Here is a 27134-nt window from a genome sequence, read left to right as displayed (position 1 = left end):
ACCTTAAAGGCTTAGAGCTGGAAAAAAATGCTGATGCAGCAGCTCAACTCACTTATTTCCCTACAATGGAGATTAACAGGGGGCTCAGGGAACAATAGCTGTAATTTATTGAGGGCCCTCTGGATTTCAAGCATATTAACATGCATCATTTCTTTCAAACGCAACAACCTTGTGACACAGACACTACTATTGCCATTTTAAAAACAAAATAAGGGTTGGAGGTTAAGTAATGTGTTGAAAGTCATAGCTAGCAATTGATAGAGGGAGCTGCAAACCCAGAACCCTTTTGTTTCTATGCCCATGGGCTTTCCAATATACCACGTGGCTTTTTCCCTTAAAGCCAGGATTAGAACCCCAGAATCTTGACTCAAAGTATAGTTCCATTCTCCAATGTAGCCTCCTCTCCAAAATGAGATACTGGCAGCCATGGAAGTCAGTAGGAGGCAATTTGCTTAAGACAAAACTAAAACAAGATGGTGTCAGCACACTGCTATGTAATATCATGTGACCCTTTTATATCTCATAAAGTCTCATAACGCATCAGCAGTTAGGATTACAAATACCTGGGTTCTTATGCTATAAGGAACGATAAAGAGATAATAAATACCAGGAATCATACACCAGACTCCATAAGAAACAGGGAGAGAACTGATAGTCTTCTGACAGTAAATACACCATCCGCCTTAACCACAGTCATCACTGCTTTCAGCCAAGGCATAGATCCAAACAAAGCAGGCAGACGAGTTGCTTCACAACGCAGGTATGTGGATCCAGCCTTGAGCTCTGCTCACACCTGGGGCTGCTTCCTTGGCAGGATTTCTAAGACACCTCTCTGCCTTATTATTTTTCATACAATAATGGAACAGTCTGAAAACACTTCCATATGCCTTTAAAAAAAATTTCAAACTGGAAAGACAAAGGTTGGCATAGGGGAAGGAGGTATGTCTAAAGTCTCTGAAATCACAGATATGAATCCAGCTACTGACAAACCTTGGCAATTATAGTATAGCTATTAAAGCTTCAAAGATTAAGAAAGTAGAGGTATTTGACATGCTATGTAGTTAAGTCTGTTACTTTAATAGGCTGAGATTATATTTTAAGAAAAGCTTTAAGATTTTTCAGATAAATCTTTAATTGACAGATTCATATAGAACATTAGTGTTTGGAAGTGATCAGGAAAGACAGAGACTTCATACATTTTTCTTGGTGCCTCTGTCAGAAACAGCCGACTACTCCAAATTCATTAGACCTTCAACATGTTTGTTGACAATGATGTGCTGTAAGGCAGAAATTCATGTTTTCATCAACTGAGCACAGGCTTTTTCCGATTAAATTCATTTATAATGGAAAGTTGAACTAAGTATTAAATGTGGTTCCATGTTTAAATTTGAATCGAAATGTTATCATAGCAATCTTTCCTCTTGATTATCAACTGGTCTAGCAACAGCTCATGCCAACTTTTTTAATTCCTGAGGAATGGTCACAATATCCCATTACCTCCTCCTTCACCTTCTTCCCTTTCTCTGCTGTGTCCAGCACCTCAGCTGCCTACCTGACTCCACTATTCCTATTTCCTCAATTCTTTTTATTTGGTATCAAAACCACAGTTTATTTCTCAGTTACTTTGGAGTAGGTATTTTTTTTCTTTGACCTTCTTTTTGGTCTAATGCTACTTGTTTTATCCTTATCTCATACCCTACCCATATCAGGGACACAAAAATATAAAAAGTTTAAATTTTACCAATCCTTGACAGACCTCTCCTTGATAGTTGAGGTTACTTTTCCTTGGAAAGAGAACCATTTTTACTGACTTCGGTTATTCATTTAACCGAATGTTAAATGAAGTTTTGTCTTGTAGGTCGGCTCACTTTGGCAATAAATTAAAAATGCAGATTTGTGAAGTGACAAAATGCAAACTTTATAAAAGAGCAAAAAAACTAACAGGAAACTTTAACACAAAACTAAATAGATAAAAATCAGGAACACTGTGAAACAAATAATATACAAACTTTTATTCAAAGATAATTGAAGAAAGACATGTTTTGGTCATTTTTAAAGTGAGATTAATTGAAGATCTCAGAAAAACTGTATCTGATCAACACACATGGCTACTCACAGAAAGTTCTCTCTTCTGTTAATAGCAGCTAAATTTATACACACAGAAAAAATTCCGAAGACCATGCAAATTCAGTTGAATTCCATACATTCATTATATTCATCAAAAACCTGCAGTAATGTTCATGCCAAAGTGTTAATTTAAGAAAAAAATTAAAAATACACACCAAAACATGACCAAGATTAAACTAAAGAAAATAATAAATAAGCATAATTTATATTGTATTTTAAAAAGTTTGGCATCACACATATTCAAGTGTGTCACACCAGGTCCATTCCTCAGAAGTGGCATTTAAAGTGTTAAGCATTGTTAAATATCAAAAAATACAACTCTGTTTTACAATGTAGTACTGGCATAATTCAAAGTACTGTGCCAATTATAAATAGTATAATCAAGTTTCAAACATCTTTTCAAACATATTTAAAGGAAAGCATATAGACACACATTTATATGCACATAATTTATTATATTCATGTAATCAAAGTTATTTTATAAAAGAAAACAGTTTATTCCTCAACTAGTTTGTATACTTACGTAGATTTTAATATCTGTTCAAAGATTTTCAGTTCCTGGTATACAGATTTTTAGAAGAAATAAAGATAAAATTTAATTTTACAAGAACACATATTACTTCATCCTCCTTCACAAAATAATCTGTAGTCATTCAAGGTTGATAAGAACTAGTCTTTATGAAAGCAACTGTTGTCTAAAGACTACAGATTAAGTCCTGCAGTCCAAGTTTCTTATGAAAATTCAGTCAGCTGCTGCTCATTGCAGAAAAAGCCTACACGGTGCTTCTACCAAAAATAATCTTCAGTATCCGAGGCCTATAAAGGCAGACGATCGTATCTTCTGCTGAGACTTAAAGTGCAGCTACAAGTGGAGAAGTGCTAGATTCTCAGTCACTTCACAAATACTTGTTGAAGGCTGTTTCTCATGTATAAATATGCTGAAAATGTCCTTCAGGCTCATAATGGTTTATCAATAACTGTGACCCCTGAGCAAAGAAATGAAGAGATAAAAAAGAAGTCACAGGCAGCATTCTGTATCTCTGAGAAAACACTCAATTCTTCACTATAATACGAAGGCAGGAGGAACCACACAAATCATGTTTCAGAATCTCTTAAACTTTAGTAGTATTATCATTTAATCTAAATGACAGTGAAAACTCTGTTTAGTTATGGACTAGTTAAATATAAGACTATTTAATCCAGAACTAGTCTTTTCCTCTTTGTAGTTACAATTTGGAAAATATACTCAAAAGGGAACACAGAAACTTTTGAGCGTGATGGACATGTTCATTATCTTGATTGTGGTGATGGTTTCATGGGTATATACTATGTCAAAAGTAATAAAATTATATACTTTAAATATACAGTTGACCCTTGAACGACATGTGGGTCAGGGGTGCTGACCTCCACGCAGTCAAAAACCCATGTATAATTTTTTACTCCCGCACAATTTAACTACTAATAGCTTACAGTTGACCAAACGCCTTACTGATAATTAACACATATTTTACATGTAATATATGTTATATATGTCATAACATGTTATGTGTTATATATTGTATTCTTAAAGTAAGCTACAGAAAAGGAAATGTTATTTAAAAAGTCATAAGGAAGAGGAACTATATTTACTATTCATTAAGGGGAAGTGGATCATCATCAAGGTCTTCATCCTTGTCTCTTCACATTGAGCAGGCTGAGGAGGAGGAGAAAGAGGAGAGGTTGGTCTTGTTGTTTCAGGGGTGGCAGAGGCAGAAGAGGTGGAGGAGGTGGAAGGGAAGGCAGGGGAAACAGGAGAGGCAGACACACTTGGTGCAACTTTAAGGAAATACACTGTAATTCCTGTCTGACTTTTTTGTTTTTTTCATTTCTCTAAAAATGTTTCCACATAATACCAATCCTCTTTCCACCACTTTCTTCAGTTACAGTGCACATATCATAGAAGGGCCCATTTCATAAAATAAGTCATAAACAGTCTTGAATAACCAAACCCTTTTGCCAGACTGTCTAATGTCAATTTGTTTTCTGACATTGCTTCTACGTCTTCTTCATTGTCTGGCAGTGGTTAAGAAGCACTCATCTCCGTCGAGTCATGTTCTGTTAATTTCTCTGGTTTGGTATCTATTAGCTCTTGAATTTCTCCAAGATCCATCCCTTGAAACCCTTCATCATCAACCTTTATAGCCACATCCATGATCTCTTTCACGATTTCTTTGACTGACTCTGTCAGAACTCCTGTGAAGTCATACACAACATCTGAACACAGTTTTTTTCCAGCAGGAATTTATTGTTTTGGGTTTGATGACTTTCATAGCTTTTTCTATAACAATGATATATTCAATGGTGTAATCCATCCAGACTTTCGTGTTTTCTCTGTTGAGATTCTCTTCCATAGCACTGGCAATTTTTTCCATAGAGTGCCATGTATAATGAACCTTTAAGGTTCCTATGGTCACTGATCTAGAGGCTGAATTAGACACATTGTGTTTTAGGGGCAAGTAGACCACTTCTATGCCTTTGGTGTTGAACTCATGGGGTTCTGGGTGGCCAAGGGCACTGTCCAATATCAAAATAAACGGCAGTCCCTTACTGGCAAGGTACTTCCTGAACCTGAAGCATAGATGGAACCAGTCCAGGAAAAGAGTTCTTGTTTAGGCCTTCTTGTTATACAATCAAAAGACTGGCAGCTGGTATTTATATTTTCCCTTCAAGGATTGGGGGTTAGCAACTTTTTAGATAAGAGCAGTCCAAATCATAAACCCAACTGCATTTGCACAAAATAGTAGAGTTAGCCTATCCCTTTCTGCCTTAAATCTGGTGCTTGCTTATCTTCCTAATAAATGTCCTTGGTGGCACATTTGTCTGCATTAAAAACTTGTTCAGGCAGATATCCATTCTCCTCAACAACTTTCTTAATGGCATCTGGGAGCTCATCTGCTGGCCCCTTGGTTGACAGAAGCTGTTCTCCTGTTATCTTGACATTTTTTGAGCCAAGCCCCTTTCCAAAATTATCAAGTCATCCTTTGCTTGAGTAGGCTGAGGAAATTCTCCAGCTTTAGATCCTTCACCTTCCTTTTGCTTCAGGTTGTCATATAATGACTTTGCTTTTTCTCAAATCATATTAGAGTTGACAGGTATGCCTTTCTTACAGCAATCCTGCACCCACCAAAAACCAAAACCAAAAAGTCAAAAATAATAAAAATTTAAAAATTAGCCGGGTGTGGTGGCACACCCCTGTAATCCCAGCTACTCAGGAAGCTGAGGCATGAGAATTATTTGAATCTGGGAGGCGGAGGTTGCAGTGATCTGAGATCACGCTGTTGCACTCCAGCCTGGGCAACAAGAGTGAGATTGTGTCTCAAAAACAAAAATCCTGTACCCACATAAAAGCTGCATGTTCAACACAAGATAAAAAGGGATTTCACAAAAAGCGTGAAGTTTTCAAAACTGCTGGGATGGCTGCAGACAGCTTCATGAATTTCCTTTTTCCTTTTTACAATGATCCCTACCCTGGATTCATTTATTTTGAAATGGTGGGCAAGTGCAGCAGCAGACCTCAATCCATGGTATATCTCAAGCAATTCAGCTTTTTCGTGTAACGTCGTGACTCTTCTCTGCTTCACTGAAGCACTTCCTAGCACCATCACCAGTAGCACTTTGTATGGGTCCCGTGGTGTTATTCAAGGTTTATGATATTGCAGTAAACATGATGAAAAATAAGGCAGAACCATGAGAGAGAACTTTTTACTGAGATACGCATCGCTGAAGAGACAAATTGCTCTTTCAAAGGTGATTAGCGCCCCACAGCTTTTTAAGTGGATACTCACAACAGCTGAGCTCACCAATACAGCAACAGGAGACGGCTATAAAATTATTATAGTAGTACAGTAACATACTACAGCTAATTTCATGCAGTTATGATTTAATATTGTATCTTTGTGGTTTGTTCACATTTCTCTGGACTGTGAATGACACCATCTATGGTTTGTGGGTGTTTGTTCCCGTAAGAGTTTGTGTGCATATGTTTTGATAAATTTTAACTTTTTGTAATAGATTTGTGGATATTTTGTAGTAAATGATAAAACAGACTAATATCTACATATATTTTATGTGTTCATAATCTTAAACTTAATTTTTTCAATATTTCTAGGTTATGCAGTTCATCTGAGTTTTTTCAAACTGTTACAAATCTCCAAAAAATTTTTTCGAACATAATTATTGAAAAAAATCCGCATATAAGTGGACATACACAGTTCAAACCTGTGTTGTCCAAGGGTCAACTGTACGCTATGTATTCTGTCAGTTTATAACTCAATGAAGTTGTTTTAAAAATTCATCTAATATTCAGCCATGTTATACTGGAATTCTACTGTACATAGTTCTTCTAAGTACTGTTTTGAATGATACATAAGCAACAGTGATGGTTAATGAGTTTAAACATTTTCTTCCTCCACTATTGGATCAATTTTGTTACAGAAATATTATACTATTAAAAGCAAGATACATATAATTGAAATAAATAACACAAAGACTCACCATAATATTTATTAAAATTATTATTTATCTTACTAAGAGAATGGACCACAAAATCACATTTTATAACTCAACCAGTACTATGCTTAAGAAATAAAAATTATTCCACAGCCTCACTATAATACTATCTCATGAAGCCGCACCATGGGGAGATGTAGGAATCCTATCCTATTTCTTGGACATCTCAGGAATTAAAGCCTTGCCACATACGAATTCTTCTCTGCATACAGATTTCAGCTACATTAAATTTTATTATATGATTTTGTATATCAAAGATTTGGGATTTTGAATACAAATGACTGTAGAATGACAAAAGTATACTGGTGCTTTATTTCAGAATATACACAGCCAATGTTAATCATCTTAAGAATAAGATATAAACTATACCTTGAGAAAACACTTTATTCTTATAACAGAAAAACTTCGTTAATATAAAATTCATAATCAGGTCATCTTTTTGTACGGAAATTGACTTTAGAGACAATTGTTACCTGCATAACTTCTCCCTGTGCTCATACACGATGACACAACTGTCCATTTATCGGTTGTTGGGTTATAATATTCTACTGATGCCAAGTTACAGGAACCATCGTCCCCTCCAACAACATATAACAGACCATTAACTGCACAAACTCCTTTAAAAAATTACACAGAGAGAAAACAATTATTTAAAAAATTTGGATGAATATGAGTATCACTGTACATGTTTAGTGAGGTAATCCAGAGACACTAATTTCTTTGAAAGGAGGCAAGAAGAGAAAATAGTGAGCATGTAAAGAATTCTTTTTATATTAGGATAGCCAGGCACCATGGCTCACACCTGTAATCCCGGCACTTTGGAAGGCCGAGGTGGGCAGATCACTTGAATTCAGGAGTTCTAGATGAGCCTGGGTAACATGGCGAAACCCCATCTCTACTAAAAATACAAAAATCAGCCAGGCATGGTGGAGTGTGCCTGTGGTCCCAGCTACTCCAAGAGGCTGAAGCCGGAGAATCACTTGAACCCAGGGAGGCAGAGGCTGCAGTGAGCCAAGACCACACCACTGCTCTCCAGCCTGGGCAACAGAGTGAAACTCTGTCTCCAAAAAAAAAAAAGAATTCTTTCTATATTGGGAGACTATAATACCACTTCTAAGCTCCTACTGAGTGTCATTTATGTAGTAGTTACTTTATATATGCATTATTCCACTTAATTTTCACAACATTATAGGTTAGAAACTATTTTGACCCTCATTTTATTTTATTTTTTTAAATAAAAAGTCAAAGTCAGCTACTTAGGGAGTCTTAAGGAAGAAAATATATGTTAGTAGAAGGTAAAAATATTCTTAATTTTAATTATCACACTGAATGGTTAGCTATTTTATCTCCCTTTAAAGAAAACAATATTATTTATCTATTAAAATAACTCTTTTCTTTGCAAAAATTCAAAACATCTAGAAAAGTATAAAGAAAAAAAGATGACCTCCAACCTTATGTCTCTTAGAATAATGACCATTAAAATTTTGATCTCTACTCTGGCTAACTTTTCCCTATGCATATATACTCAGATACTTTCTTTTTTAACCCCAAAGTAGCTCACACTACACATGCTACTTTATTAAATAACTTACCCACCCTGGCCAACCAACCTACCGTAGACATTTCCTCAAGTTAATAAATATAAATGTAATTTTTATGTATGATAGTTTATTTAATCATTTTTTTACTGATGGATATTTAAGTAATTTTGATTTTTTTGCTGTTACCAATGATGTTGCAATGAACAAAGATCTCCTGAATAGTGTTTTGAATACTTGAGCAATTTTTCTTAATATAAATTATTAGAAGGAAAACTGCTGAGTCAAATGGTAAATGCTTTTAAAAAGCTATTTCAATGTAATTTTTTAAAAGTACATTTAATATCTTATAAAAAGTTCAGTGCTACTATGAACTTATACTAGAAGGCATCAAAAAATCCCGAAGAATGCTGCCCAAATCTACAAAACTTTGTAGGAAAAAAACTCATACCATTTTAAAGTTGTTCAAATACTTAAAAGCAAGAACCAAATGCTGCTGCCACACAAGCTCCGCACAGTAGTTACATGTGTATGCAACACTCTATTTCAGCCTATTGATGGACAACATAGGACTGTGAGAGAAAAATGATCTCAAAAATGGCCCTGCTATGATGGAAGGCATGAACAAGAAGACTATATTGTCCTAAAGAGTTTTCCCAATTATATCTATGAGGGGCTCACAGATTAAAGAGCATCCCACTGCAGAAAGGGAAGTTGGTCCATACATCCATTTGAATATATTAGCTATACATTCAGAAGACATCAATTTTACTAACCCACTAACTCACAACACCAGATTCCTTTTAGGCGATTGGAGCCAAATCACTTTGCCAAAAGGATGCACTTTCCTGCAGTGTTTGATGGTTCCAGTTTATTCAGTTTACTTCAACAGAATCAAATTCATATTGAGAACCTAGTACAGATGTGCTAGGTATTAAAGGTCTATATATAATCATTTAATTCAAATTTATTTCATTTTTACTCCACTCTTGGTGTCATAATTTACCATACTTATGAAAACTTTTGAAATCTGGCTTGTAAGCTGCTTGCTATTTCAAATTTATATGGATGCTTTCACCTCTCCCCATTTAACAATGAATACATGTCCTCCACTCTTTGCCAGTTTAGTTCTTTCTTTCCAATAATTTAGGTGCTTGGATGAGGTCCTTAGCCTAGGTTATTAAAAAGGAAGAGCTGAATAGATCTTATCAGAAGTTTGTTTCAGATTATCAGGAATATGGAATGAGGGTGAGATTTTAAAATACTCTTATGAACTTAAATAATTTTAAAATATATGCTCAGTTGGATTATATTGTGTCTTGTAAATTATAGAAGTAAATAATTCAAATTTTGTTATTTGCATAGAAAATAAACATAATTGATTGAGAAGGAAAAACAAGCTGAAAAGTAAGCTTACAGATTTCTCTCTTCCTGATTATCAAATAAACTTAAGTAATGTTGTCTAAATCAAAATATGAAACAACTTTTCAACAGAGACTTACGTCTTTTTCCTAAATCCTACCCTTTCCCACACAATTTTTTGAAGAACAGGATAATGATAGCTCTATATATACAAATTATCTCTTTATTCTTCTACCTAAATGAGTGAATTTTGATATGAAAACAATAAACACATATAGAGAAAAAATAAGATTAGTCTAACCTTTAAGAAAATATTCATAAAAAGCTCAAATTGCAACTAAACTTCCTAATCTAGGAAGACACATGCACAAATCACCATGGCTTTTCTAACTTAATGTATACTGGAGTCACTTATTCTACTAAGGACCCAGATTTGAGGGTCTTACCATCGAACGAACTGATTACCATATACAACTGACTAGATGACGTGCAAGGCCAAACAGAATTAATTATAAATTCTGGTCTGCTGCTAACAGTATCTGCAGTTCCACATACTTAGTCTCTCTTAGTAATCACACTTCTTTAAAGAGAAACTAAGATGAGCGCTGATGGAGGGGGGGTGTCCAATGGTGTACAGTAAGTTTGAGACTCACCAGGAACTTATTTTACACTGTGAGAAATGACATGAAGATAATGGCATTTCGAAGAATCCTAGCATTTCCTGAAAGGCTATGTAGCTATCTTGAGTCTATTCTCCATTTGTATTTCCCTTCCTTGATTCTTCTTTTTAAGTGATTAGTTCCCTAATCTTGAAGTTCTCTCCTTTCTTAAAATTATTTGTTGTTGTTGTTGCTTTAGTTTTTCCATTTTTCTGGAAATCCTGAACTGTATTAAGCTAGGGTTACCTTTGCAGACTTCCCCTCTAGATTTAGATAATCAACTAGCTTTTTAACCTAGTATAAATATTTACTCAACTAGACTAAATTTCCTGAGAACTAGGATCTCCAGTATATGATACATAGTAGGCACTAAAATATATCTGTTTTAAGAATGAATGAATTCAGGTATCATTTAAAGGGTCTATTCCTAATTTAATTAGTCTCCACATTTATCACCAAAAAGTAGCAGCTAGTAGAAATGATGAGTTTACTGAAGTGTCAACAACAACCTGTTATGTTCCAGAGACTATGGCAGGCATTCACTTTATAGGATTATTACATAAGTTTCTGTCTTTAAAGAGTTCAAAGTCTATCAGGGAACCCAGATCAGTAAAAGAACAATGGAAATACACAGTGATACCAGTGAAACTTAAAATAAAATTCAATATAAGTTTTATAACCTTAAACTGACAGATACCTGCATTTCTTCTGCACATGTTCATATCTGCAACCTGTCTCCAGGCATTAGTGGTGGGATCATATACTTCAACACTTTTTCGTACTAAAGGGCCATCATGACCTCCTACAGCATACAATAAATTGTTTAACACACCAACACCTATAAAACACAACCAGCCAAATAGAGGGGCAAAAAGAACAAGAGATTTATATCATATTAGGTTTATTTAATTGACTTGTAACTAAAACTTTTGAAGTTATCATAATAAAAGCAAGCTGATACTATAGCCTACAATTTAAGAAATGGAAATCAATAGAATTGATGACTAAATAAGCATCTCAACAAACTATTATTCTGAAAAAAGAGGCATGTCAAACAATAAAAATATTAATAATATGTAGGTGAAACACAGGGAGGGAAAAAGTCCTTTAATGTAATCCTTTTGAAAGCAATATCCATAATAAAATAACCCCGTATTAAAGCACAAAATTTTAAGAAATATACATGAAAAGACTTGATTATTAAGCAAGTTCCCCAATAAGCACTAAAAACAAAAAACTAAAAGGAGTGCTAACAACGTGAATATATAAATGAAACAGAAACGTCTATGGCACTTAGACATTAAATTTTAAAGTAAAATTACTTTGTAATTACTCCCATTACCTGCACAATTCACAAGACATTTATTTAGCAGTGCCAGTAAAATCAGCACATCATATATTTTCAGATAATGTAAAGTGATGCCACTGAATCATTTTACTTTAGCTATTTTCCATCATTTTTGTGCTTCAATTGCTAAAACAGGTTCACATGTACCTGCTCCACTCCGCCTGGTGCTCATTTCTGCTATATAGGTCCACTCATTTGTTGTAGCATTATAGCATTCTACTGTGCTAAGACACTGACGTGATGCTCCATCATAACCTCCTACAGCATAGAGCAAACCTACACATAAAATCACAAAGAAAGCCAAATTGATTAAACAACAAACAAAAAACACCATTTTTTCAAACCAGAAAATATTAATATATTTTCCTTCATGGCAGCAGACTTTCCCCTTAAAGTGCTGCTGATTTTTATGAACTATATTAGGGTCTTGCCTAATGGTGACAGATGGAGTAATCAAATCATATTATGAAGATCTGCAGGGTGTAGCTGATGATGTTAATTTTATACTTTCATCAATAATCTGACTGATAAAATAGCACACTCATTATATCTTTAGGTAACACTATTTGATAAGTGAACAACACCTGTAAGACAGAATTAAATACCAAAGTTATCTTAGGAAATCGGAAAAAAGATTAAATCAAAAATTAGTATCAGAATGCAATGCAATATTACTTGGCATTAAAAAGGCATGAAGTACTAATAAATGCCTCAGTATAAATAAACAAATCTTGAAAACATCACCCTAAGCGAAAGAAGTGAGTCACCAAAGATCACATACTGTATGACTAAAATGTTCAGAAGAGGCAAATCTCTAAGTGATAGAAAGTAGACTAGCAGTTGCTGAAGGTTGGGTAAGATACGAGTAAGCGCTAAGGGAAGCAGGACTGCTTTTAGAGGATAATAAAAATGTTTTAAAATGAATTGCAGTGATGGATACACAATGAACTGTATACATGAAATGGGTGATTTGTATGGTACGTGGATTATATCACAATAAAGCTGTTTTTTTCTAAGTGCAGAGATTACACCTACGATGAGGGGGTGGAAACCTGCAAATTTGCCCAAGTCAATTAAAAAAAACAAAAAACAAAAAATAATACTTAGAGCCTTCCTTAACTTCTGTTGGGAGACAAAGTAGGATATAAATAAATAACTGTGGCAATCCATCCCTTAACAGCCCTTCTCCAGATATAAAATTACACATTTATGTCACCTGAATTGTTCCCCCAAACAACTGTTAAAATCAGTTGACAGTCTTATATAGCAGCAGTCCCCAAACTGCAGGCCATGGACCGGTACCTGTCTGGAACCTGTTAGGAACCAGGCTGCACAACAGGAGGTGAGCAGCAGGTGAGCAAGTATTACAGCTGAGCTCTACTTCCTGTCAGATCAGCAGCGGCATTAGATTCTCACAGAAGTGTGAACCCTATCTTGAAATGCACATTTGAGGGACCTAGGCTGTGCACTCCTTATGACACTCTAATGCCTGATGATCTGAGGTGGGAACAGTTTCATCCCAAAACCATCCCCCCAACCCACCCCTGTCCATGGAAAAATTGTCTTCCACAAAACCAGTCCCTAGTGCCAAAAAGGTTGGGGACTGCTGTTACATAAGTCAAACACACGCATGTTATGTAAGTCAAACACACACAGTTATATAAGCCAAACACACATACACACACACACACACAGAAAAGAGGAGGGATAAAGGGAGGGGGATAGAGAGGGAGAGAAAAGGCCTTATATAGGTTGATTTATATAGAGAAGCTAATTTTAAAAAGAGGATAACTGAAATTTTACAGTAATTCAACTTTTCTTTTTAAAATGATAATTAGCTTGCCCATTCAGAAAACTAAAGTTGAGATTACTGGAAGAACCACTCTCAAGGATCAAAAAGCCATATGTACCCGAAAGAACTGTCAACACCTACCTCCAACAACACCCACACCAACACTGCTCCTCCTTGTATTCATGGGAGCTACATGAAACCACTCATTAGACTTTATGTTGTATGCTTCCACAGATGACAAACCTATAATAAAGCACAATAGTCTTCATTTCCTTCTCTAAAAAAAGTCAATAGTTCATATATATGGAAAAATACTTCAGGTATGTTACACTGGGCTAAAATTAAGAGAAGAAAATGGTGGAATGTAAACACATCAATTACATGAAAAACAGGGACGGCTTGTTTTCCAGAAGGCTCCTACCTAAGCTACTGACATTTATAAGCTTTTAAAACTTGATGACTGATACTGATGCATAAGAAAGAAAATTTATATACTCAGCACTCATATCATTTAAGGAAATTCTTGATAAAATTTTAAACTTATCTTTAAATACCAGTTAAAACCTCACATGTTGTAATCTCAGCACTTTGGGAGGCCGAGGAGGGCGGATCACGAGGTCAGGAGATTGAGACCATCCTGGCTAACACGGTGAAACCCCGTCTCTACTAAATAATACAAAAAAAAAATTAGCCGGGCGTGGTGGTGGACGCCTGTAGTCCCAGCTGCTCGGGAGGCTGAGGCAGGAGAATGGCATGAACCTGGGAGGCGGAGCTTGCAGTGAGCCGAGACTGCACCACTGCACTCCAGCCTGGGTGACAGAGCAAGACTCCATCTCCCAAAAAAAAAAAAAAAAAAAAAAAAAAAAAAAAAAAAACACAAAAAACCTCACATGTGCCCTAATGTTGCCACAATTTATTTCATAAACATTACTATGTTAATTTTAGCAGCAATGTAGAAGAGATGAAAAGGAAATGACCTGTACTCCCATCAAAGCCTCCCACAGCGTATAACAATCCATTTAACACAGCAGCTCCCAAAGTGCTTCTCCGGTCTCTCATGTTAGCAACGCTGGTCCACTGGTCCTTCACAGGGTCGTAGGAATCTACAGTGCGAACTCTTAATGAGCCATTAAAGCCACCAACAGCAAAAACAAGTCCAGCCATGTAGACCATGCCTGCAAAAGGAGTACAGCATTTAATGAGCAACATGCAACTCAACTACCACCAATATCCAAAGATTGCTTTCTGATAAGTCTATAGCTGTTGTCAGAACATGCTACTCTCAGGAGGAGCCTGATTAAATAAATCCTTGAGAATGCTATTCATTTGCAAGAACATCCAATCACTAAATTGTCTTTCTTTCTAAGGTTATTATTATTATTATTTATTTATTTATTTATTTTGAGACGGAGTCTCGCTCTATTGCCCAGGCTGGAGTGCAGTGGCACCATCTCAGCTCACTGCAAGCTCAGCTTCCCATGTTCACACCATTCTCCTGCCTCAGCCACCCGAGTAGCTGGGACTATAGGTGCCCGCCACCACACCCGACTAATTTTTTGTATTTTTAGTAGAGACAGGGTTTCACTGTGGTCTTGATCTCCGGACCTCGTGATCCGCCCACCTTGGCCTCCCAAAGTGCTGGGATTACAAGCGTGAGCCACTGCACCTGGCCTTCTTTCTAAGGTTATTAAAAAATGCAATGGCACGGGCTAAAGTACCATGTTGACTCTTGGTTTTTTTAAATATCAATTTACAAGCTTAAATAATGAGCCATTATTTTCCAACTACTTGACCCTGTACTCACCTCCCATAGCTTTCAATTTTGGATCTTCTAGTGGATATTCTTAGAATGTAACTCTATACGCTTATAATTTATTTGCATAACGTATTCCTAGTTTATCATGTTAGTGGGCTAAATCAGGGGTCGGCAAATTTACAGCTACAGGCTAAATTTGGTGCACCGAACTATTTCTGTAGAACCCATAAGCTAAGCATGCTTTTTATATTTTTAAATGGCTGAAAAACAACCAAAAGAGGAATAATATTTCATGACATGTAAAAAGCTATATGAAATTCAAATTTCACCATCCATAAATATAGTTTTATTGGAACACTGCCACACCCATTCACTTACATATGGCTGGTTTTGCACTACAGCAGTAGATAAGAAGCTGTGACAGAGACCATATAACCACAAAGCCTAAAATACTTACTCTCTGGTCCTTCAAGAGAAAGTCTGCTGATCCTTGAGCTAAAGAGATATTACGGAATGAGTGAATGGAGAAACTGGACTGCTAGACTCAGGTTTCAACCATCTTCTCACTTTTCTCAACTTTTTTCATGCTGCTGTCCTAATCGGACAGGCTCCTATCACCATCCACTCTGTTCTCTTTAACTCTGAATCCTCAGTTGAAGTTCCACATTATCTATGATGCCTTCCCTGTCCACTTTAGCCTAAAAGGGATTACGTCAAGCTCCTGAACCCTATAGCAAATAACATCTATATCATGTACTTGAGGTTTAATAAATGTACCATCTATAATATAATTAAATTCTTCAAATTTTTATTGTTCTTAGTTCTATAATGTTTATGTCCCTGTGCCAGCCTGAGGGCAGGCAATGTGGCTCACAGTTCTCTGAATCCCTGTAGGGAGAATTGGAATCACCAGATATGTTTGACAAGCTCAATGTTTTGCAGATGTTATCAGGCAAGAGATGTACCTCTACCCCTTATTGTCCTACCCTCTGGTGCTTTATTCCCCCACCCCTGTAAAAATACACAGAAATGCAGTCCTCCATATGGCAACAAGACCTTTCCAGTTCAGATGAAGTTGCCTGTTTTGGCCCCCTGCTAGCACAAAATTTAACAGACCTCCTAAGAGGGCCTGGAGACTCGTGAGCAGCAACATAGCAGGTAGCATGTTTCAGCATGAAACAATCCTGTATCCCAAAATCATAACTAACTCCAGGGAATGTTCATTGTGGGAATTTTGCCCATTGCAATTTTCATTTTCCTTTCTCTACCCACAAAATAACACTACAAATATGCCATCTCTTAGAAGTAATGTAGCATGCTTACCAAGTTTTAGAGAATTTTAGGTCACAGAGAAGAAAATAAATGAATCAATCTATGAAGTGCCCCCCACCAAAGGCTCTGGGTCTGGAGAAGGGACTGAACTAAGAGAAGTATGATAACCTCCCAAAGTTATCAGGAAACTGAAGTGCCCAGAAGTTTAATTACATGGTTTATTAAAATTTGGCCAAATTTACACAGTTAAGGACATTGGCTGTAATCTGAAGGAGGGAGAGAGAAGAGGATATGATGAAGATAAAATTTATTCAGTTATCCAATAAGTAAATAATACATTTTGCAATAAAATGAGTCAAATGACTTATGGCCCCAATGAAAAGGGAAATGTATTAGGAATCAGATATGAATTAAGAAACCAGTTAGTAAATGGCATACAAGACTCCATTTCCAATAGTAACGATAAAGATAAAATACCTAAAAATAAACTTGCCAAGAAACACAGAGGACCATTGGAAGAAAATGTTAAAAATCTACTGAAGGATATAAAAGACAGGAGTCCTATCACTAGTTTCATAACATAGTAAAACATATTATAAAGCTCAGTAACTAAAATTGGCTTTGTCTTGATGCATGAATAGGCAAGACAAATCAATGGAAGAGAACAGAAAATTTAGAATAAAACCAAGTAAATGTGGAAATTTAATACAAGATAAAGGCAGCATTTCATCAAATGAATGGAGACACACAAGTCAATAAGGGGTATTTGGACAACTGACTAGCCATTAAAAACCAAAATCTATACCTTACATCTTAGACTAAAATACAGCCCAGATATCTTAGATACATATATTTATAAATAAAATTGTAAAGGTACTAGAACAACAAATGTTTTTAAAATATAATTTTGTCATAGGGTAGAAACCTGGCAGATACTACCTTAACCAAGAGAACAAGGTTACCCTCACAAAAAATAATCATACTAAGTCAATTTAACCATGGAAAAATATCAGACAAACCCAACTTGAGAGACATTCTTCAAAATATCTGACCAGTCCTCTTCAAAGAATCAAGGGCATAAAAGACAAGAAAAGACTCTGGGACTATCTCAGATAAGAAGATAACGACAACTAAATGCAAAGCAGGATCCTGGAACAACGTAAGGGAAATCAATGGAAAAATGGTAAATATGAATGAAGTCTGTATTTCAGTTAATATTAATATGTCAATGCTAATTTCTAGTTTTGATAACTGTATCACAGTAAGATATTAATATTGGGGAAAGAATATACCAGAATTATTTGTTCTATCTTTGCAACTCTTCTGTAAGTAAAATTATTTCAACATAAAGTTTTTTTGGTTTTTTTTGTTTTTTTTTTTGAGATGGAGTCTCACTCTGTTGCCTAGGCTGGAGTGCAGTGGCGAGGTCTTGGCTCACTGCAACCTCCACCTCCCAGGTTCAAGCGATTCTCCTGCTTCAGCCTCCTGAGTAGCTGGTATTACAGATGCCTGCCACCATACCCAGCTATTTTTTGTATTTTTAGTAGAGAAGGGGTTTCACCATGTTGGCCAGGCTGGTCTCGAGCTTCTGACCTTGTGATCCGCCCACCTTGGCCTCCCAAAGCACTGGGATTACAGGCATGACCCGCTGCGCCCGGCCCAACATAAAGTTCTTAAAAAATATGTTTGTGTGTATATACACACACTCACACACACATATAGATAATTTTGGCATATGGCTTTCTATGCAAGAAACAAATTTTTAAGTCCAGAGACACAAAACTTTGGTATACAGGACTACACTAAAAGATAAAGTTTTTACATGGCAAAAATAGCACAAAGTCAAAAGATAAAAGATTAATACAAATAAATATTCACACTACATATCACAGACAAGAAGGCTACTTTCCTTAACATAACTGTATCTGTGACATCAATAAAACTGTTAAAGTGGCAAAAATCATGAACTGACAATTCAGAGAGAAAGATATTTAACTTTCCTCATAATTACTTAAGTATAAATTAAGGCATTTTTCACCCACCAGATTGGCAAAGCTCAAAACATTTAATTACAAAGTACTGTCAGGAGTTTAGGGAAACTGGCACCTTCATATTTTACTGTTAGTGGTAGTAATAACTGGCATATCCTTTTAGGACATCCTTTGAATCAGTAAGTCTAGTTTTAGAGTTTTATCCTGCCAAAATATATTAGCATATGTACATAATGATGTATGTATAAGAGATTTGTTGTAGCATTGTTTATAACATTAAGATTAAAAACATTTTAATGCTCTATTAAAAACTAGTAAAAACTATGTCCAGACCAAAATGAAACACTAGACAGCTCTTATTGAATGAGGTAACTCCAGATATGCTGATATATAACAATCTCCAAGATGTACTGTTAAAGTGCTACCATCATAGAAATGTTCCATTACATACAGAACTCATTTCGCTATGGGAGACAGAAATTATGGATCCAAGTTTAAGTCCCAGGAAAAATCCTGAGTTTGTATAATAACTCCTTCCTTTGATCACAGCTTTGGCTAAATGAAAGTCTACTTCAACAAATGTTTGTAAAACAGATGCCTTGAAGAAGGCAATTATGCCTTATAACTGAGGGACTTAACGGTACCTTATAGCTGAGGGAATCTCCTAGAACTAAGGGTCCCAACCTAAAGAATTCCCCTCTCAGCACTTCAGGCAAATGTAACTAGGAAATATCCGGCAAATTACTCTCTCTTCCACCTTACACTAAACAATCAGAAAGATATGTAAAGGTGGAGACAGGGTAGCTATCCCATCAATGTCTTGAGAGGCATATGCGGCCCCTGAATTACTGTTTAACTACATAGCTATTTAACTCAAAGTTTTTTGATAGGGATTTTTCTAATTAATAAAATAAGACCTGAAAAAGAAGCTCCCAATGACCCAGGAGTAGAGAATTGACCATGATGCATCATGCTTACCTGCCCTGCACCTCCTGGAAGGCAACTCTGCTACTTGGTGCCACCTTTCTTCTTTAAAGTCATAGCATTCCACACTCCGGATAGCCTTTGGTGCTTGGCCCCCAACCACCACCATCAACTACAAGGGCAGAAATGTAAGCACTTAAACAAATGACTATTACATATTCAGGATTTAAAATGTCCTACAAAGACACTGGTGTGGGAAGTGTTAGAATGAAGATGACAGGGTGAGCTGGCGAATACAAACATCTAACCATCTAACCAACATTTCATAAACATCAACAAAGGGGGCACATGTTAAAACTACAATTTTATCATCCAGCACATTTAGTCAAAAATAAGGACTTCAGAAACTAAGTTTCTGATCCTTCAAGCAAAAGCAGTTATTTAAACCAAAAAACAGCAGGCAGTTATTACTGGCAAGGCTGCAGTATGTCATAGGGCTTGCTATAAACTAGATCCTGGTTTTGCAATGACCAGGCATTAGAAATCCACAATCCAGGAGAGAAGATAGAAATGAAACATATGTTACTGGGTAAGTGAAGTGAAAAGGACAGTAAGTATTAAAAGAAAGATGGAAGAAGGAAAAAAAATATTGAAAAAGGAGGAGTAATTGAATTGGAGCTCAAGAGTACAGATTCCCGAATCTCCAGTAGAGACCTTTCCTGATGCCCCACAAATAAAACAACCTAACAGGACAGGTAATAGAGATGCTAGATATCATAATGAACAAATACATAATAGCCTACTTTTGAGAATAAATGAGGTCTATAAGTTCCCTCAACTCAATCCAACAACTATTTACTAAATGCCTACCGTCTATATGTGTCCAGAACTATGTTAGGTGTTATACATAAGAAATACAAGACATGGTCTCTATGCTTCAAGACGTGATAGATCTCACTAAGGAGACAAGATTTAGGAAATAACTCAAGAACAATACACAATTACATATGATCGAAAAATTATGTGATTAGTATAGATGTAATTGCTACTGCTGATCAGAAAATGAAAAGCTGCCATAATTTAGTGAAAGCTTCCTGGAACCTGATCTATGGTCTTGCTAAATGGATAGAATTTAGAAATCAATGTGTCTGTCTTTTACTGAGTATACACAGACACGCTCCGGCAACAGTGAAAATACAGCCGTCAAATCAGAATAATGTAAACATTAATGATGTCCCAAATCAAAAACTGTAAAGAATGGCAAGGACCTTCAGGAAAAGATGAGATAATGATTAGAAAAACAGATGTTAGAAAGAAACAAAAAATAAAAACAAATAGAATATGGAGTAACTCATATACACAAAAAGAGAAGATTTCCAACCTTGACTAGACAATGACCTACCTGTACTTAGAATTAAAGAAAGATGGGTACATAGCAAAAAATGGTTCCTGAATCAGACAGCAAATCCCAAGTTTCCAAAAAGAAGCCCATTTTAGTTTTTGGTAACTGGAGAGCAGAATGAATTTTAAAAGTCTTAAAAGAAGACTGAACATAAACCAACTATGTAATTTTTTTCAGGCCTATTATTCTTCTTGGCCGGGTGTGGTGGCTCACGTCTGTAATTCCAGCACTCTGGGAGGCTGAAGCGGACAGATCATGAGCTCAGGAGTTCAAGACCAGCCTGGTTAACAGCAAGGCCCCTTTCTCCACAAAAAATAACAAAAATTAAAAATTGGCCGGGCATGGTGGTGCACACCTGTAATCCCAGCTACTGGGGAAGCTGAGGCATGGGAATCACTTGAACCCAGGAGGTGGAAGTTGCAGTGAGCCGAGATTGCACCATTACAACAATTCAGCCTGGGCAACAGAGTGAGACTCTGTCTCACAAACAGACAACATTTTGGTTGGCCAGGCACGGTGGCTCACTCCTGTAATCCTAGCACTTTGGGAGGCCAGTGCGGGTGGATCGCTTGAGATCAGGAGTTCGAGACCAGCCTGGCCCAGATGGTGAAACCCCGTCTCTACCAAAAATACAAAAATTAGCCAGGCATGATAGTGCGTGCCTGTAGTCCCAGCTACTCGGGAGGCTGAGGCATGAGAATCGCTTGAACCTGGGAGGCAGAGGTTGCAGTGAGCTGAGACTGCACTAATGCACTCCAGCCTGGGTGAAAGAGCAAGACTCTATCTCAAAAAATAAATAAATAAAATAAACATAATTAATAAAGAAAATATACAATACCCTCACCTCTGACCACCCAAAAACGGGGGGAGCAAGGTTGTAAAAATTACAGAATTGGGATGCATGTTAAGATAAACCTTGTATTTAGGGTTCTGTTCAAAACTTCAAAACTGCCCAAAAGACAATAGTTGAAAGAGTCTTAGATGATATATCTGATGAAGACCAATTTTTCTAAAATTTCAGAAGGGAACATTTTTTAAATTTTTTGAGAAATAACACTGAGTTATAGATTACATAATCCTCAAAGTTTGAATATAAGATTTCTATTTCCACGCAATAGTTCACTTTTACACATTAAAATGAAGATGAAAAGGAAAACTGTGCTATTACATACAGAGAACAGTAGTAATATTTGTCCTTTACTCACCCAAGAGAGGGAAAATGGGGTAAGGATTTGGGTCTCCAGGAATCAGGGATAAAGGAGACAAGGAGAATGTGCAATGGGGGGATGCGGGGACAAGAAGGCAGGAATATTTATATAAAACCAAGAGACTGTGTCATAAACCATTGTGTGGCTACCAAAAGAGTTGCTCATAATGCTGACATCCCAGTTATCTGTAAAAGACACAGATATTTGAGAAACACCATACTAATTATGCTATGAAGGAACAAGAAAAGAAGACCTTTTGTAAGGAAAAGTTAAACGTAACATATTTGAAGAGGGCAAGGGGTAGGAGGTTAAGCAAATTCAGTAATCATCCTGAAATGTAGGTCAATTAAACTTTGTTCTTTTTATTTTCTTTACCTATTAAATAAACATTAGTTGAAAATTAACTCCTGAAAAATCAAGTTTCTAACTGAAAATTTCAATAAATAACTGGGTAAAAATATTTTTAAAATATAATATATACCCAGAAATATGACAGCACTTATAAAAATACAGATTCCAAAGAGAAAAGCTAACAAAATACAAAAGAAGCAAAACACATACAATTTTTATTATGATGTACAAATCCAAGGATGCCTTATACAGTCTGTTTATTGAGAAGCCAAAACTAAATGTCTGAGATATGAAAAGAATCATTCATGCAAATTAAAAATCAGAGCCTAATATAAAAAGTACTAATTCACTCTCATGGTAAAATATTATCAAAACCTTGTAATTTCTTCAGCATGACTACCACATTTTGTTCAATTTGACTCATTATTATGATGATAAAAGGCATCATTACTATGAAATAATAAGCATAAGAAATTAATCTTTGCTCCATTCTTACCCAACTCCTTAGACTTAATCTGAATATAACAACTCTAAAATGACAAACGGTGGTGTTGGAAAATTGTTCATCACCAGCACCTTTTCAAAAATATGTGTGGATAAACAAACACACTGAGAAGGGATCATACAAGTAAACATGCAAAGTCAAAGCAACAGGGCTGCTCACTGCTATCCAGCAAGGCTGCTGCCCCTCCCGCCACCCTGATAGAACAGAATGAAAGAGAACCTCCAGGGACCCACATACCCAACACAAAATAACAGCTAGAGAACTGAGAAATCTAAAAGCATAACACAGCTATAGGAGTCCTACTCCCAAAACCACAACCAGAGAAGTCCAGAAACAATGTAAACACAACACCACAAAAGAGAAAGTAAGTACTTGATAGGCTTTTACCGAGAACTCTAGAAGGTTTCAAAAATGACATGTTTATTCCAGAAATCAAAAATGAATTCATTTTCACTCTAAAGGTCTCTGCAGCATAGCTAAATATAGGAAAGTTTGAAGATGCCAGAAGGAGGAATATACAAGAAGAAATTCTTTTTTACAAATATGAAGTATTTAAAAAGTATTAAAGATATAGCATATTATTTAGAAGGAAGTTGGAAAGACTTACATAAAATAATAAAATAAAATAAATGGCAACCTTAAATTTACTGCCAAGACTGAACAATTTTTATAAATGGATTATTTTGTAAGAACAAAAACTGACACCAAATAAGATGGACAAATATGAATTAATGAAGACTTAAAAGATGGGTACTTATAAAAGCAGGTGTAAAGGTATTTGAAAAATATAAACACATATAAAATCAGCAGACCCAGCATGAATACTGAGGTGTTAAGGGAACTAGCTAATGTACTTACTGAGCCACTTACAATTATTTCTGAAAAATCTCAGAGAACTGAGGATAGATCAGAAAATTTAAAGAAAGCAAATACCAAATTTTCCAACCAGGATAGGAAGTGAATACCTTGTAAATACAATTTGTTAAGTGATAATAATTCTGAGTAAAAATTTAGAAGATTTTGAGAAAAGCATTTGAACTTCTAGGGGCCAATAAAATAACATGCAGAAGGATGTTTAAAAAGTCATGCCAAATTTGAATCCATTTGATCCTCAACCTCATCAGATGTTATATGCCAAATTACTTATTTTGGCTTAGATAATAACCATACAGAATGAAACTTCCCACAAATAGACTGTGTCAGTGGCTGGGTATTTCTAACAAGGTGCCACCAAGAGAGTTTTGAGATCAATTCTAAATTAAAATATTTGCTAACGATCTAGAAAAATAAGTCAACAGCACCCTGGCAAATCTGCAGTTAGTTTTAATTTGAGAACTGTTGTTAGTAATAGGCAAAACAGAAAAACAATACCAATATAGATTTGCAGCAATTAAAAATGTAGACTCCAAAGTAAAACTTAGAAAAATATTAAATAAAAGTATTAAAGTGAAAGAATTTAAAAAACATAATTCAATGGAAAGGACAGAGTAATAACTAAAGACGATATAAGAAAACAAGAGAGAACAGATTCTTATTTCTTAATCCAGCATTGCCCAAAACATACACAAGAGTTAAAAATAAATACATAAATAAAGTCTTTATATTATGAGTCATTCAGATTAGACCACGCACAAAATGGTGCTTAAAGTATTGGTCGTACTATAAAGATGTAAACAGAGCAGAAGGAATTGCCAACAGAGACAGAAATGAGGGGTTATTTCATAAGAAAAATTGAATTGGTAAAATATGAATGGCCACAGCTAAAAAGACCAAGGTAGAATATAAACATTCACATAGGAAAATATGAACACGAGAGACATGGGAAGACAAGGGAATGTATGCTGAAATGGCTACATATGATGTGCAGGGAACCATCAAATGGTATACAACAGGGAACAGCAATGAGATGAACTGAACAAGCTATTTTATCATCCGTAGTTCTGATGTGTAATTCTGTGAAACTACTGGGTTTTCAGTTATTAAACAAACACCTAGCTTACAAAATAAATCTTTCTTTTTTTTCTTTTTTTGAGACAGAGCCTGTCGCACTGTTGCCCAGACTGGAGTGCAGTGGCACGAGCTCAACTCACTGCAACCTCCGCCTCCTGCGTTCAGGTGATTCTCTGCCTCAGCCTCCTGAGTAGCAGAGATTACAGGTACCCGCCATCACACGTGGCTAGTTTTTGTATTTTTAGTAGAGACACGGTTTCACGATGATGGCCAGGCTGGTCTCAAACTCCTGACCTCAGGTGATCTGCCTGCCTCAGTCTCCCAAAGTGCTGGGATTACAGGCATGAATCACAGCACCCCCGGCCTACAGAGAAATCTTTCTACCTGGTCTGATTTTTTTGGACCATAATTAGAGCTTTCTACTATAATTAGAGCTAATAAAACTCAGAGGGGACAAAAACCAGTCGTCTTCTGTTCCAGAAGAGTGACATCATACAGTTTATAAAAATTAAATGGACCAAACAATCCCCACCCTTAACATATAAAATCAATAGAGGCTGAATTACATACTACAATTCATTCTTAGGCACATTTTCTCTTGAAGGAAAACTAAAACAAACAATAAATCATGGAAATTCAAATAAGCAAAGTACTAACAGCTTCACTTATAAGCCTTTCGCATGAGGTAATAACAAGCACGAGCAACAGATCCTACTTTGGGAAGGTTCATGGGTGTCCTCAGCCGAGTCCGGACACTCTTCATTAATATACGCTGCTCTGTTGGCAGCAAATGATACTTCATTGCTTCAATGAGGTAATCTTTGCAAGCACTGCTATTCTTGACCAATGCTTCCTCTTCAACCCTCTGTAACAAGAAATCAGACACACCCACTGAGGGTAGGGCTATTTCATAATTAAATTGCCAAAGAAAAAGAAGTAAAGGAGAGGAAAAAAGCAGTAACTATATCCTTTAGTTTAGTCTAAAAGTAAATGAGGAAAGTTTATAAATACATCTAAGAGAAAAATAAATAAAACCAAAAAATGCTCAAGTATCTGGCCTGCAGAGAAAGACATATATAGGTAATAAAAAGAAGAACTACAGTAAAAAATGATAAACTTCAATGTTAGCTATGGAATATGATGAACTCTTTGGATATTATATCCACCTGTGTATCTTTAACCTTTAAGCCAAAAAGTAAGCAAAACAAGAAACAAAGTTTAGATAATACATCCTTCAGGTGAAGACAATACTAATAAGTTAATGATACCTTTTTCAAACACAAGTGGGCAAGTAAAATATCCCAAAAAGAGATTAGAAATACCTTAAAGCAACATACCCATAACAGAAATAAATCTTGTACTGCCTAACCTGACCTCAAACGCAGGACAGGCCTCTGGGTTCGTTTTCTTTTTTCTGGGGGTGGGGGGTCGGGAGGAAGGGGACAAAGTCTCACTCTGTCGCCCAGGCTGGAGTTCAGTGGCGCAGTCCTGGCAAACTCCACCTGCCAGGTTTGAGCAATTCTCCTCCCTCCCTTCTTGAGTAGCTGGGACTACAGGCACCTGCCACCATGTCTGGCTAATTTTTTGTATTTTTAATAGAGACGGGGATTCACCATGTTAGCCAGGCTGGTCTCGAACTCCTGGCCTCATGCGATCTGCCTGCCTCCATCTCCCAAAGTGCTGGGATTATAGACGTGAGCCACTGACCGCACCCAGCCTTTTGGACCATTTTCTTAATACCAGAAGGCCCATGATTACACAGATCACAAAAAGTGATGAGATTTCAAGAAATCCTAAAATGTTCAAATCTAATTTCTTAATAAATGATTCTTTCAATGGTTTCAATTACTAAAATAATGCTGAAATGTTCCTAGCGGGATTCTAATAAAAAAAGAGTAAATTTAAAATTATTTGGAGACCACTAAAGAATCATTTCTCATTTATTTCAAATAATGTTTTCCCTCAGCTTAGAAATAAAGACAAATCAAATGCATGCCACTATTAAATTACGAAGTAAAATTAAACGGTATTTGGGTCAGACCTCAAAATTCCAGGTCTGCAGGGGAATCAGAAGAGACTATCAAAAGAAAAAAACAGTAAAGAAGATGCAAAGCAGTGACCGCCACAGGGACATTTATTTACATGTATTTAAATGACCACAAATACTATCTTGATAAGCTCTAGTACTTGCTTACCCAAATCAAAAATAGGGGCAAAAGCAAATTTCTAAGAACGGGGAATGGTGGCTGGGTGCGGTGGCTCACGAGGCCTGTAATCCCAGTAGTTTGGGAGGCCGAGGCAGGTAGATTACTTGAGGTCAGGAGTTCGAGACCAGCCTGGCCAACAGGGCAAAACCCCAACTCTACTGAAAATACAAAAAGTAGCTGGGGTTGTAGCATGC

General features: G+C 36.2%; 1 protein-coding gene across 4 annotated transcripts in view; it reads right to left on the bottom strand.

Annotated features, from left to right (window-relative positions):
* Window positions 1-1997: 1997 nt before the first annotated feature.
* Window positions 1998-27134, bottom strand: part of KLHL2 (kelch like family member 2) — a 114923-nt gene continuing 89786 nt past the window's right edge. For 3 of the 4 annotated variants that reach the window (XM_002815268.4, XM_054554673.1, XM_024246038.2), the window contains 8 exons: window positions 25449-25598; window positions 19372-19489; window positions 14352-14549; window positions 13516-13617; window positions 11730-11858; window positions 10932-11072; window positions 7149-7292; window positions 1998-3113 (listed from right to left, as the gene is read on the bottom strand). In XM_002815268.4, coding sequence (XP_002815314.3) covers window positions 3085-3113; window positions 7149-7292; window positions 10932-11072; window positions 11730-11858; window positions 13516-13617; window positions 14352-14549; window positions 19372-19489; window positions 25449-25598 — 1011 coding nt within the window. In that variant the 3' untranslated portion in view covers window positions 1998-3084. Of the gene's footprint in view, window positions 3114-3756; window positions 3821-7148; window positions 7293-10931; window positions 11073-11729; window positions 11859-13515; window positions 13618-14351; window positions 14550-19371; window positions 19490-25448; window positions 25599-27134 lie in introns of all 4 variants that reach the window. The other variant, XR_008524855.2, reaches the window with a different exon arrangement.

This window comes from Pongo abelii, chromosome 3 (genome assembly GCF_028885655.2).
Source record: "Pongo abelii isolate AG06213 chromosome 3, NHGRI_mPonAbe1-v2.0_pri, whole genome shotgun sequence".
NCBI classification, from domain to species: Eukaryota; Metazoa; Chordata; class Mammalia; order Primates; family Hominidae; genus Pongo; species Pongo abelii.
This window is presented reverse-complemented; position numbering and strand designations above follow the sequence as displayed.